The 13,799-nt window shown below is 34.6% G+C and overlaps 1 protein-coding gene across 23 annotated transcripts in view; it reads right to left on the bottom strand.

Annotated features, from left to right (window-relative positions):
* The window catches only part of ADAM22 (ADAM metallopeptidase domain 22), a 241,831-nt gene that overhangs the window by 28,509 nt on the left and 199,523 nt on the right, over window positions 1-13,799 (bottom strand). For 21 of the 23 annotated variants that reach the window (XM_074379366.1, XM_074379365.1, XM_074379371.1 and 18 more), the window contains 4 exons: window positions 9,630-9,798; window positions 6,758-6,872; window positions 4,503-4,593; window positions 1,227-1,244 (listed from right to left, as the gene is read on the bottom strand). In XM_074379366.1, the coding sequence (XP_074235467.1) occupies window positions 1,227-1,244; window positions 4,503-4,593; window positions 6,758-6,872; window positions 9,630-9,798 (393 nt within the window). The remainder of the gene's footprint in view (window positions 1-1,226; window positions 1,245-4,502; window positions 4,594-6,757; window positions 6,873-9,629; window positions 9,799-13,799) is intronic. The other 2 variants (XM_074379374.1, XM_074379382.1) reach the window with 1 other exon arrangement.

The following is a 13,799-nucleotide window of genomic DNA, read 5'->3' as shown; positions in this document are numbered from 1 at the left end:
TACTTTTGCCGTTAATGATGAATTAGTCACTCTAGGGCAAGGTTAATATTTTCTGTTGTCTACACAAACTGACCAGGATTTCGAATGGTAACCCATGGGCACCATATATTTATACAGATTCTATAGATACTTATAGTTAAAGCCTTATGGGAATTTTAATTTATTTTAAAAAAGAGCAAAGTTTAAAATTTTGATTTGTGAAAAAAATGAAAGTTGTGATGGAGCATGACAAACTACCACATTTATACATCTTGTTGATAAGCTATCACAGGGATGCAATTCCACAATGGAAAAGTTAAATAAATAGGAATCTGTATAAATACCATGAGTATAGAACTAAACACCATATCATGTGTAATACCTGGTCTAGGTTATCAGTTTCTAGGATAATATTTTAGTATTTTTTTATCAGTAGCTAACAGCACTAGTAACTTTTTAAGTGTGAAAAGTGAAGCGTGCGCTAATTTAGATTCAGATAAAATGGGTAATTGTTATAGAACAGCATGAATGCTTTGTATCTCTTTTTAACCAACAGTCTATCAAAACTGTTGGCTAAACATAGATTTTTAAGGTTATGCTATAGAGGATGTCTGACTTTCTCAAGAATTAGGCATTTTTATTAAAAAAGAATACACAAGACTATCAGAGATTCCAAGTATGCAAATTCTTTCTTTAAATGTTTGATTACCTAATCAATACAAAAAAATTCCTTAGGCAGAGATAAACAGGCTCATCAAATGCTAGAGCATTCCCAAAGCAACACTGCCCAAACAATCTTTGTCATTTATGAATAGACATTACTACATAACAAGAGTAACAAATTCCCTCAAAAAGTATTAGGCAATAAGAGTATTATAAACATGAAGAAAACCTAATATTAATGTAAACAAATGTGGCACCTTAACATAGAGGAAGTTTGTTTTATATGGAAAAAAAATCAATTTCTATATATATTACTATTTGTAAAAAAGCAAAAATCTCCACTAATTTTAGTATTATTGGATTAAAGAACCATTAAAATTAAATCCCAGGTCTATCTTAAATCACCATATTTCACAGTACCATCATTAAAGTTATCTCAAGATAATGAAAAAATCACAATTAGTGTATGATCACTGTGGCATAAAAACAAAGTGAACTTAATTATAATTGCAGGTATGAATTTCCACAATGCTAATATGAGTCAAACCTTCCAATTATATGTTCACATTATTTTTATCACATACCTCTGTTCTCGATAGTTTCTTTTCATGGACAAGAAGAGAGAGGGGAGAAACACAAGAGTTAGTTACCTCTGGAAGGACATCGAGAGGAAGCACTAAACATAAAAGCTCTAGCTTTCATTGAAAAGTCTTCACTAGAGGATTTCAAATTACAGAATTAAAATGGGGAATGCATACACAAAAATGTCACCTCATCATTAGGAGAGGTGACAAAGAGTGACAGCATTGTCTAACAACTATCTATTTTTAAAACATAAATATGTTGCAGTCATTAAAGAGTAACTGTTTTCTCCACATCAATCACTGCTCTAAAGTAAAGCTGATTTCAAATACAGGTCTTCAGACATATATTAATTTAAATAATGAAATTAATGAATCAAGTTACTTATATAAATAACCGTATTTTCACAGAAATAAAATCATAATTCATTCCTAATGGAATACAAACCCCAAACTATACTTATTCATAAGAATTTCAAAAAGGAGGATATAAGTGAATACCAGAGCATCCTACTTCATCAGGTATGATAAACAGGAGTAAGTTAATTCATGGCAGTTAAGGATCTCCTAAGTAATTACTACTTATTAACTGAAGCTTCACATTGGAAATACTTTTTCAATGTTTAGTCTCTGTGTTTATCTAACCATAAACTAAAATCAACTTAAATACATTTCCAACTAAGTGGATCTTATTAAAAAATTACTCTAATGGGTGTGGTAGTGAAGTACCCCGTGACTTTTCAAGAGTTCGTTGCTAACTTTATATCTTGATAAAATTAAGTGTTAATATTTTGGAGACATGTTAAAAAGGTCATACAACTGAGTGGTTTGGGGCTGCTTCCTCTAAGATCAAGGATAATGTTTTCATACGGATTTCACTGGTAACGTCATTACTTGCCAGTCTATTTAATTCACATTATAAGTATCATGTTTGATAACAGGCACATGATGGCAAAGGTGACAATTTGTTATTATTTTTAATTCTGGAAAATATCAGATGCGGAAAAAATAAGCCTGGTATCTTTCTTTTCAACATGTTTTGTTTTTTATTCCCTCAGTCTGGTTTCCCAAGCCATACAGTTACAAACAAGCATTCTACATTTTTTGTTCCTGCTGTTCTCTACCCCAAGGCATGGAGAAAGGCTAGAAAGTGTAAATGAACAGACTAATGAAAAAATGAGTTCTCAGGTTCTAAATCTGGTTTTAAATTTCAAATAGAATAAGTAAAACATCATATTCATGAATTTAATTCCTCTACTAAAATGTCTACATTCCCATTCTATTCCTAAATATATTCTGAATAATTTTAGAAATATTGAAACTTTATTTGGACTACTTATTTATAAAGAGGATACTGCAGTATGCACAAGGTTTGTCTTTTTCCTTAAGTTGCAAAGTGTATATATTCAGAAATGAACAAACCTCAAAAGAATGCTATAAAAACAAGAAATCACATACAGAAAAGGTGCCTTTCATTCTAATCAATAAAAGCAAATAGACACATAATCTAAAAAGTAATAGCCGTGTTTAAATTTTTAAAAGATAGGTTTTCCAAGATTGTGAAAGTGAAATATCCACTTCCATCACTAGGTGGCAGAAAATCACACACTCCCGAATGAACAATTTTTTCTTTCCTTTTTCACATAACCAAATGAAACTACTGAGCTACTTCAAAACAACAATCTTTGTGATGGCAATTACTACTTAAATCATGCATTAAGTCGGAGGAATGGTGTGACTCCAACATAGAGCTAATTTGCTTGTGGTGCAAGGAGAAATCAAATGACAAACAGAAAAGCCTTCCTATGAGATGTATGATTTCATAATTCCAAACGTTATGCTGAAGTGTGAATCTAAGTGAAATATACCTAGTAACCTGCACACCAAAGAGGTCCATAGGTTGTAAGCATCTGTCATGAACTTATTATTATCACCTAACATGGTCTTAAACCAACTGCACCAAAGGAAACACCTTTATAAGTATATACAGCAATTGCTTGTAAGGCCAAAACCATGAAAGAGTTTATTTAGCTGAAAAGAGAGAGCAATTAGTTTACTGCCAGAATAAGTTTTGTATGCTAGAAGCATTAATAATACATGCATTTGTGGAAAACTATATGGTACAGGGCTAGGTGTTCACTTAATCAGGGAAAAGCTTACTATGATGCTGTGCTCTCCTTCACTATGATGTCATGTCAACCACGTTATGCCAAACTGTACCATGCTGTCTGTGCTACTCGTTATATATAGTCTTCCACAAATGCCTGTATTATTAATGCTTGTAGTGTCCAAAACTTATCCTGGCAGTAAACTAACTGCTCTCCCTTTTCAGCCAAAGAAAGTCTTTCATTGTTTTGACCTCACAAGCAATTACCATGTATACTATAAAGGTGTTTCCTTTGGTACAATTGGTTTAAGATCATGTTAAGTGATAATAATAAAGGCAAACAATTACACAGGGCTTACTGTGGGCCAGGTACTACTTTGAGTGTTCGACATATGTTAACTCACGGAACAAAGCTGAGTCTATCAAAAAGTTTGGGGTAAAAGTCTAAACTTTTGATTCTAATTCCCAAAACTTTGAGTTATCTAAGTTTGGTCCATAAGGAAAAATGTGCTATGAAATGAGGTGATGCCGAGAATGCCTAGCACAAGCTGCAGGCTTTCCAAATGGAGAAAAACCCCAGTCCTGTGGGCTGGAACATCATCATCAAGGATCAGCAGAATATTATTTTAAGTTGAAATATTAAAGAACACTTAAGGTTCACTGTATTTTTTAACTTATTAAACTTAAGTTAGTTATTTGAATACAAGGCAATTTTTCACATCATAAGGCTGAAGCACTTAAAAAGGAAATTGAATACTCTGGTTTCTTTTCAGATTACATAAATCATAAAAAGGAAATTGAACGAATTAAATAGATAAGTTTACAATGTTTGAAGGCATTTACTGAGCAAAATGTTTAAGGCTATCAAATTCTCTTTAAAAGTTGCAACTTAAAAGTTTTAAAAAATTTTAGACTGATTTCAATTCACTGCAATGATTTTAAAATAACACCTAGTCCTTTTACAATGGAAGGAAGTTGTCTGGAAATCTAAGAAATGATGTTCTTATCACCCCTCACCATGCCAAGAACAAGCACTGACTGGCTGCTAAGCCAGACTGATTTGCATTGCAAGTATATTCAACCAATGAAACAAAACTTTCCAGATGTTTTCATATAATCAAAATGTTCAGAAATATATTTTGATAGTAACAAGACTGAGACATTTCACTTACTTATAACCCCATGCAGTTATTCCTAATATGAGGGCCAGCACTAAAATGGTGCCAGCAATTATGCCTATTATGATATTGGTGCCAGCAACACCTGAGAGGAAAAAAAGAGAGAAGGAAGATCAGTGGTATAAAATTCTTTCAGAAACTTTATTGTTCAGATGTGTAATCATCATACGAACAACACTGTTTTCAAAAATGCACATATTTCAAAGGAAAGAAAAATCAAGCATAATTCAGCAACCCACATCAGTTGTTTTAAAAATAGTATTTGGTGTATGTCCTTTTCAATTCTTGTCCAAGTACATCTTGCACAGTTTATTTTCCAGAAAACATGATGTCATTGAACTAAAAGAGGGAAGAGTAATGATACCTACAGAGGAACTTGTAGAAAATCTGTATTCCTTTTGATCCTTACCTCTTTATCAGAAATTCCAGAAATGTTATTGTGCATATTATTCCATTTTGACAACTAAAGCAAGGTCCTTATTGCTCTTAGTTGTGTGTGTGTGTGGGGGGGGTTATATTTTGTCTCTCAAAGTGAATATGAGCTTCTTAAGGGAGAAAACATGTCCACAGACTTTTGTGATTACTGCCCAGGTGGTGTAGATGATAAAAACACTGGGCTTGTAATTCCCAATCTGGGCAATGATGGCTGTGGCATTCTAGAGAAGGAAAACCCAAAGGAAAAAAAGAGTTGAGTGAGCTGGAGGATAGAAGCTGATGTGGCAGGAGAGGGGAGGGAGGCAGCACCACACTGGCAGTGAGACAGGCAGGCAGAATCCAGGGCAGGGTTGAGGCCTAGGACACAGTGATGGCATTGTTATACCAGTATCCATTGTCAGGTAGGCTGAGATATAATCTTTTAGAGGATCATCACAACAAAATGGCACCATGAGTCAAAGTCTTGGTCAATAAGCTCAAAGGAGGGCTCAAAGGCAGAAAAGGCTGATCTGAATGAGGTGTGGCTCTGACACCAGAAGGCCTGCTTTGCTGATAATGATTTATGCCGCATGGTTAACTGCAGAGCTTTCATCCAGAGCAGCTTAGATCCATCTTTGCCTGCTCCATTGCTGAGGCATCCTTTTATACATCAAAGGTCAGGAGTCATGGGCTATTTGAGATTTCAATTCTCCATGACAGGAATGGCAGCCTCTGTCTGGGAGCGCTCAGAAGTCCTATCAGACAGCAGGGCTAGGACATCCAAGCAGACTGGTGGACTCCAACCTGCCAGGTTCTCTGTGGGATGCACAGATGCAGCTACCAGAAGATCCCTTGGGTCAGTAGGATTTTTTTTACTACAAGACCTAGCATGTCTGTCCTCCCTTCCTTTTCTTCCAGGGACTTAACAGGGATTGATAAACTTAAATGTTAATCTTGTTTATTTCTAAGTAATGGGTATGGTTTTGACAAGTCACTTAAATCCATGTACCTAAATATTATTGTCTGAATTAACTACTGGAATAAGCTCCACACTACCACTGCTAAGACTGGCATTCTAAAATCTTAGTCATCCTATGATTTTCTCTATAAAAGTCATATTAGCTAAGACTGTTTACCTTTCCGGATTATTAGAATGAACTTCGAGATTTGAGCATTATATTGTATAAAAGAATACTCAATAATAAAATGGTGAAATAGTGTAAAAGGGGACATTTACCTACAATGTATTAGTTCTTTCAACCATCTGCATTCAGTTTCTATATCCCCACTTGGGCCACCCTAGTTTTTAGGACTGCATCTGTTATTTCTTATCCATGTCCTTAAAACCCCTCCAGGAACCTTGGCCAGGACTACTGCTTCTAGTTCAGGCTACAGAACTGGGGTTGAACAACAATGAGATTCTATAATAAACAATATTAAAATATTTTAAAATCAATTAATTCTTTTAAATTATTCAGTTCAAAAATTTAAAACTCTTCCTTTAAATTCACACAGTTATGAGTTATGACTACTTTCTTCATTTAAAAGAAATGTTATAGTTTATTGACAGCCTCAGACAAGTATAATACTTGAAAAATCTCAGAATAAAGTAGGTCAAGATAAGGTTAATTAAATAGACTAAGTTTACATAATATTACATATCATTATAATTTAATGGACATAATCAGTTTCACAAACTGGACCCTAGTTGTATAATTCATTATTATGAAGATGTTTGATTGTCATCAAAATAACTCAGGTAAAGGTGTTCAGAGAGCAGTTTTCTCTGTCTTTGTGTAAAAAGACTACATGATGTTACCAAATTAAGTACTTACCATTGCCAGACAGAGTGATACCAGTCTTTGCATCATCATTATGAGGGAAGTAAGTGTTGCAGTCAGAACCTATCCAGTGTCTGTTACAAACACACTTCAGCTCATTACTGCAAACCTGAAATCCAAAATCAAGCCAGAGTAAATGTCAACTCTCTGGTACAGAGGCATGAAAAATAAACACTAATTTCTTACTATTATATGCTTAGAATTTGATAATTCTGAAAAATTATTAGTATGTTCTTCCTAATACTAATTACATTATTTCGCCCTCCACTACCTCAAATAAATGTTTCCTAGAGACCAACAACTGACCAAAAGGGAACGATGAATTTTAAGAGAAATTTATCTCTGTCTATAAAAAAAAAATCAAAGAAATTATTGTTTTGAATTTCATTAACTCAAATTTTATGAGGAAGATTTTAAAAACTAAACAGACATACAATAATCTGTCAGTTATCTAATACAAAGGTTTCTTTGCTTCCTTAGTAGGCATCTTTATGCAAAAATGTTATTAATTTTTTAGGAAGCAAAATGAGATAAAAATCTGATGAAGAGGGGAGACCTGATGTTTTGCAGGGGTCTGAGAAGTAAGTTTCACAAGGCTATAACCTTGGCACCTCAATCCATGCTGTGGATACTAGCTATGTCAGGGTCAAGGAACTCCCACAAACAGAGTATAGAAAAAAAGATTCACATAAAATTGACACCATTTTTTTTTATATTATAGGAAAATTATCTCTCTCCATTAGTCCACTCAGGAAACAGAATATACACCTAAATCTAATTCAAAACAACTTTGAATAGAGAATGAGGAGAGAGTTAAGTTAGGTTTCAGATGAGCTAAGTTTCTCCTGAAACAGGTTTTCACTACAGGGGTTTCCGTCTTGTCTGATCTAATTTTCAGGAACACAACATACATCTACATCCAAATGTAACTATAACCCAGCTTCACTAAGAGCCACAGATTAACAAATAGGCAGAAAGAAAAAGGTTTAGGCTTAAAATTAAAAGGCCTGGATTTGAGTCACCCTATCACTCCTATCTTGCTAAGGGACCTTAATCAAGTCACTTGGCTTCTTTAAGCATCAGTTGCTATGTCACATATCAGGTATCAATGAAATAGTGACAAGAACAGACAGTGATGCCAGGGTACAGTAATAATAATAAATAGCACAGCTTATATTTATATCCCAGGCTTGTTTTAAGTGCTTTACAAGTTAACTCATTCTTCGCACAATCCTTTAAAGCAGGCACTATTATTATCTCCATTTTACAGAGGAAGAAATTGAGTCGCAAAGTGTATGAAATTTGCCCAATGTTACCCAGCTAGTAAAAAGCAGAGTTGGGATTCAAACCCAGGCCATATGATTTCAAGCCCACACTTTTAAATACATAATACATAGTACATAAAGAATACTTGTATTAATTTTTCCTGTATTAATTTTTGTCACAAATACAGTTGAGTTGCTGTAAGTTAAAATTACCCCAAATATAATTATGTATAATTATTGTGAATACATAATTATATTATGTATTTATATATTATGCATAATTGTTTTAAATTATCTGAATGCTAAGTTGTCATCTGATTTACTTGCATTGGTTATTCTTCTACTAATTAATTAAACAAACGGTCACTAAGTACAACTATGTTTGGTCTCTTGTATTTTGTTTCAGAATCTTAAGATGGATAAGGTATGATTATTCATTAGCATGGATGATCAAGAAAAATTCCATTATTCTTCTCCTCTGATACCCTAAAAGTATTTCTCCCTGACATCCTCTTAAAGATTAAGGAAAGAAGACTTGGAAGACTCCTTCGCAGGAGCAGAGCTACTCAGTACATGTCTGCTCTACTCTTACATGCCACGAGAATTCCTATGCTTTGGCAAGAAGGAACAATTAGTTACTTTCCTAAATAAATTCTTGGCATATCCCTGAGGATGTGCATGGAATGACCAGAATTGAAGGCTTACAATCCCAAAACAGAAATCCTTTGTTTTAACTGAATAATACAACAGTTCAAGCAAAGAATCTGGAACAAAGATAAAAAGAATGTCACAGTGCATGCTAAAAGAAATAGAACAAAAATATTTTTGGTAGTATTAGAATTCCTAAGTGAAAATGAGAAAACTTTATCAAGAGTAGAGAATGAATATTTAACCTGGAAACTTACCTGTACAGGATATACATTATCTGACATATAACTGAAAGAATAGAATTAAAAGTCTTTCAAATGCCATTTTTTTCTATTCATTTGTAAGAAACATTTCCCTAAGTTATTCTGTTTTTATTTCTAGGACTTATCCTCAGCTTGTACACACTGGTGTGGCTACAGCAGTTATTAATAGCCTGTTCAGATTTGTCAGTGCCTATACCACATCAGTTGTTAAATACTGTGGCCATTACATCTAATTTTTATTCTCTTTCTTAAAATACCATTATAGTTTGTTAAAATTTATCTCCTAGTTCACTTGAGATAAAAGTTGGCAGATAAAAAAGAAGGATGTAAGAATTTGGTTAGAAAAATTATCCTTTCCTCAGGAGGCTGAGGCAGGAGAATTGCCTGAGCCCAGGAGGCGGAGGTCGCGGTGAGCCGAGATCGCGGCATTGCACTCCAGCCTGGGTAACAAGAGCGAAACTAAGTCTCAAAAAAAAAAAAAAGAAAAATTATCCTTTCCTTATTCCCAGGCTTTCTTAGATTATATAACAGAAATATTCAAATAGCTATAATTAAATTAGTATTTACATACCAGCTGGAAATATGAATAATCAATCATGTTTTCCATAATTAAGGAAATAAGTAGTTTAGGGCCATATCTGCTTCTGTGATATAAAAGAAATAGTTCCCAAGAAGGTACTGGATACTTACTCCATTTCCTGAGCAAATAGTGCCTTCTTTACTGCTCAAGCAAGTGCTAAAGTTGAAAGAAGCCACCGGAAGACACCTGTGTTCTAAGCACATCATTTGGGGGCCACAAGGTGTCCCATCTTCCACATAGCCAAGATCTACATCTTCTTCAAGCTTTACATGCCCACCACTAAAGACAAATTTAGAGCAAAAAATGAGTCTAGTAATTAATATTCATTTTGAAAATATGCTCAAAAACTTAAAAGTAGACAATATCGCTTCCTTTATTCTATTGATTATTTAATAAAAACTAGTAGCATAAGCCAGTTCAATCTCAGAGAAAGCCATTGAATCTTTTGATCTAATTCCTTTTGGAGAAATTGATAGTTTAGGATTTAAACATAATTATCATAACTGGGCCCTGAATTGAAACAGCTTTATCATTTCACCTGGGCTACAAAAGTTAAATAAGGCATTATTAGTAGCATGTAATTTGATAAGTAGGTTTCAAGATTTGAAGTGTGTTTCAGACAAGGATGAGAATTGGTTTTGGTTTACCCAAAAAGATTGCATATGTATCAATTATATTTGAGAATGACTAAACTATTGTTTTATCATTCAATATAGCAAACCTGCATATTAATTAGAAATGTTTTTTAAAACCACGGTAAGAATTGAAAATATATATTCATAATTTATTCATACGGTGCCACATCATTGCTACTATAAAAGTCCCCATTCTTTTTTTAACTTTTATTTTATGTTTAGGGGTACATGTGCAGGATTGTTATATAGGTAAACTCATGTCATGAGGGTTTGTTGTGTAGATTATTTCATCACCCAGCTACTAAGCCTAGTACTTAATCGTTATTTTTTCTTACTCACTCCTCCTCATCACATACCTCAAGTAGGCCCCAGTGTCTGTTGCTCCCCTCTTTGTGTCCATGTGTTCTCAATATTTAGCTCCCACTCATAAGTGAGAACATGTGGTATTTGATTTTCTGTTCCTGTGTTAGTTTGCTAAGGATGATGGCCTCCAGCTCCATCCATGTCCCTGTGAAGGACATGATCTTGTTCTTTTTTAAGGCTGCATAGTATTCCATGGTGTACATATATGTTCCACATTTTCTTTATCCAGTCTGCCACTGATGGGCATTTAGGTTGATTCCATGTCTTTGTGACTGTGAACAGTGCTGCAATGAACATATGTGTGTGTGTATCTTTATGATAGAATGATTTATATTCCTTTGAGTATATACCCACAGGATTGCTGGGTGGAATGGTATTTGTTTTTAGGTCTTTGAGGAATTGCCCGACTGCTTTACACAATGGTTAAACTAATTTATACTCCCACCAAAGGTGTGTAAATGTTCCCCCTTGCAACCTCATCAGCATGTTATTTTTTGACTTTTTAATAATAACTATTCTCACTGGTGTGAGATAGCATCTTACTGTGGTTTCTCTAATGATCAGTGATATTGAGCTTTTATTCATATGCTTGTTGACCACATGGATTTCTTCTTTTGAAGTGTCTGTGCAGGTCCTTTGCCCACTTTATAATGAGGTGGTTTTTTTCTTGTAAAGTTAAGATCCTTACAGACGCTAGATATTAGACCTTTGTCAAATGCATAGTTTGCAAAATTTTTTTCCCATTCTGTAGGCTGTCTCTTTACCCTGTTGATAGTTACTTTTGCTGTGCAGAAGCACTTTAGTTTAATTAGATTCCATTTGTCATTTTTTGCTTTTTTGTTGTGATTGCTTTAGGTGTCTTCATCATGAAATCTTTGACTATTCTTAGTGTCCAGAATAGTATTGCCTATGTCGTTTTCCAGGGTTTTTATAGTTTTGAGTTGTATATTTAAGTCTTTCATCTATTATGAATTGATTTTGGTATATGGTGTAAGGAAGGGGTCCAGTTTCAAACCTCTGCATACGGCTAGCCAGTTATCCCAGCACCATTGTATAGGAAGCCCTTTCTCTATTACTTGTTTTTGTCAGCTTCATCGAAGATCAGGTGGTTATAGATGTGCTACTCTATTTCTGGGCTCTCTATTCTGTTCCTTTGGTCTACATACCTGTTTTTGTACCAGTACTGTGTCGTTTTGGTTACTGTAGCCCTGTAGAATAGTTTGAAGTTGAGTAACATGATGTCTCCAGCTTTTTAGTCCCTGTGAATTTTAAGTTTTTTCTAGTTCTGTGAAGAATGTCACTGATAATTTAACAGCAATAGCATTTAATCTGTAAATTGCTTTGGGCAGTATGAACATTTGAATAATACTGATTCTTCTGATTTATAAGCATAGAATGTTTTTCCATTTGTTTGGGGCATCTCTCATTTCTTTGATTAGTGTTTTGTAATTGTCATTGCAGAGATTTTTCATTTCCTTAACTCACTGTATTCCTAGGCATTTTATTATTTTTATGGCAATTGTGAATGGGATTGCATTTCTGATTTGGCTCTCAGCTTGGCTATTGTTGGTGTATGGGAATGCTAACGATTTCTGTAGGCTGATTTTGTATCCTAAAACTTTGCTGAAGTTGTTTATCAGCTGAAAGAGCTTTTAGGTTGAGACTATCGGTTTTCTAGATAAAGAATCATGTCATCAGCAAAGAGCAAAAGTTTGACTTCCTCTCTTCCTATTTGGATGTCCTTTATTTCTTACTCTTGACTAATTGCTCTGGCCAGGACTTCCAATACTATGTTGAATAGGTGTGTGAGAGAGGACATCTTTGCCCTGTTAAGTTTTCAAGGAGAATGCTTCTAGCTTTTGTCCATTCAGTATAATGTTGGCTGTGGGTTTGTCACAGATAACTCTTATTTTGAGGTATGTTCAACACCTAGCTTATTGAGAGTTTTTAGCATGAAAGGATGTTGGATTTTATCAAAACCCTTTTTTTTGCATAATCATGTGATTTTTGTCTTTAGTTCTATTTATGTAATAAATCGTATTTACTGATTTGTGTATGTTGAACCAAACTTGGATCCTGGGAATAAAGTCTACTTGATTATGGTGGACATGCTTTTTGATGTGCTACTCAATTTGGTTTGCAAGTGTTTTGTTGAGGATTTTTTAATCAGTGTTCATCAATAATACTGGGCTGAAATTTTCTTTTTTTGTTTTGTCTCTGCCAAGTTTTCATATGAGGATGATACTGGCCTCATAGAATGAAACAGGGAGGAGTCCCTCAGTTTTCTGGAATAGTTTCAGTAGGAATGGTACATCCTCTTTGTACATCTGGTAGAATTTGGCTGTGAATTTGTTTTGGTCTTGGCTTATTTTTGGTTGGTAGGCTATTTATTACCGATTCAATTTTGGAGCTTGCTATTGGTCTGTTCAGGAAATCAGTTTCTTCCTGGTTCAGGCTTGGGAGTGTGCATGCGTCCAGGCATTTTGTCCATCTCTTCTAGGTTCTCTTTTTCTTTTTTTACTTTTCTCTTTTTCTTTTCTTTTCTTTTTTTTTTTTTTTTTTTTTTTTTTTTTTTTTTGAGATGGAGTTTTGCTCTTGTTGCCCAGGCTGGAGTGCAATGGTACCATCTTGGCTCACCGCAACCTCTGCCTCCTGGGTTCAAGTGATTCTCCTGCCTCAGCCTCTTGAGTCACTGGGATTACAGGCATGTGCCACCATGCCTGGCTATTTTTGTATTTTTAGTAGAGACGGGGTTTATCCATGTTGGTCAGGCTGGTCTCGCACTCCCAACCTCAAGTGATCCACGCACCTCAGCCTTCCAAAGTGCTGGGATTGATTACAGGCATGAACCACCACACCCAGCCTCTTTTAGGTTTTCTAGTTTGTGTGCCAGAGGTGTTCATAGTAGTCTCTGATGATTGTCTGTATTTCTGTGGGGTCAGTGGTAACATCTCCTTTGTCATTTCTGATTGTATTTATTTGGATCTTCTCTATTTTCTTCATTAGTCTAGCTAATGAAGCTAATTTTCTTATTAAGTTTTTCAAAAAATAAACTCAGATTTGGTATTTTACTTGGCTTTTCACATCTCAATCTCCTTCAGGTCAGCTCTGATTTTGGTTATTTCTTGTCTTCTGCTAGCTATGGGGTTGGTTTGTTCTTGCTGCTCTAGTTCTTCTAGTTGTGATGTTAGGTTGTTAATTTGAGATCTTTCTAACTTTTTGATGTGGGCATTTAGGGTATAAATTGACCTCTTAACACTAACTTAGCTGAGATTCTGGTAT

The sequence above is a fragment of the Saimiri boliviensis genome, chromosome 10 (assembly GCF_048565385.1).
Source record: "Saimiri boliviensis isolate mSaiBol1 chromosome 10, mSaiBol1.pri, whole genome shotgun sequence".
NCBI classification, from domain to species: Eukaryota; Metazoa; Chordata; class Mammalia; order Primates; family Cebidae; genus Saimiri; species Saimiri boliviensis.
The sequence above is the reverse complement of the archived record's forward strand: the minus strand, read 5'-3'. Positions and strand labels throughout refer to the sequence as shown.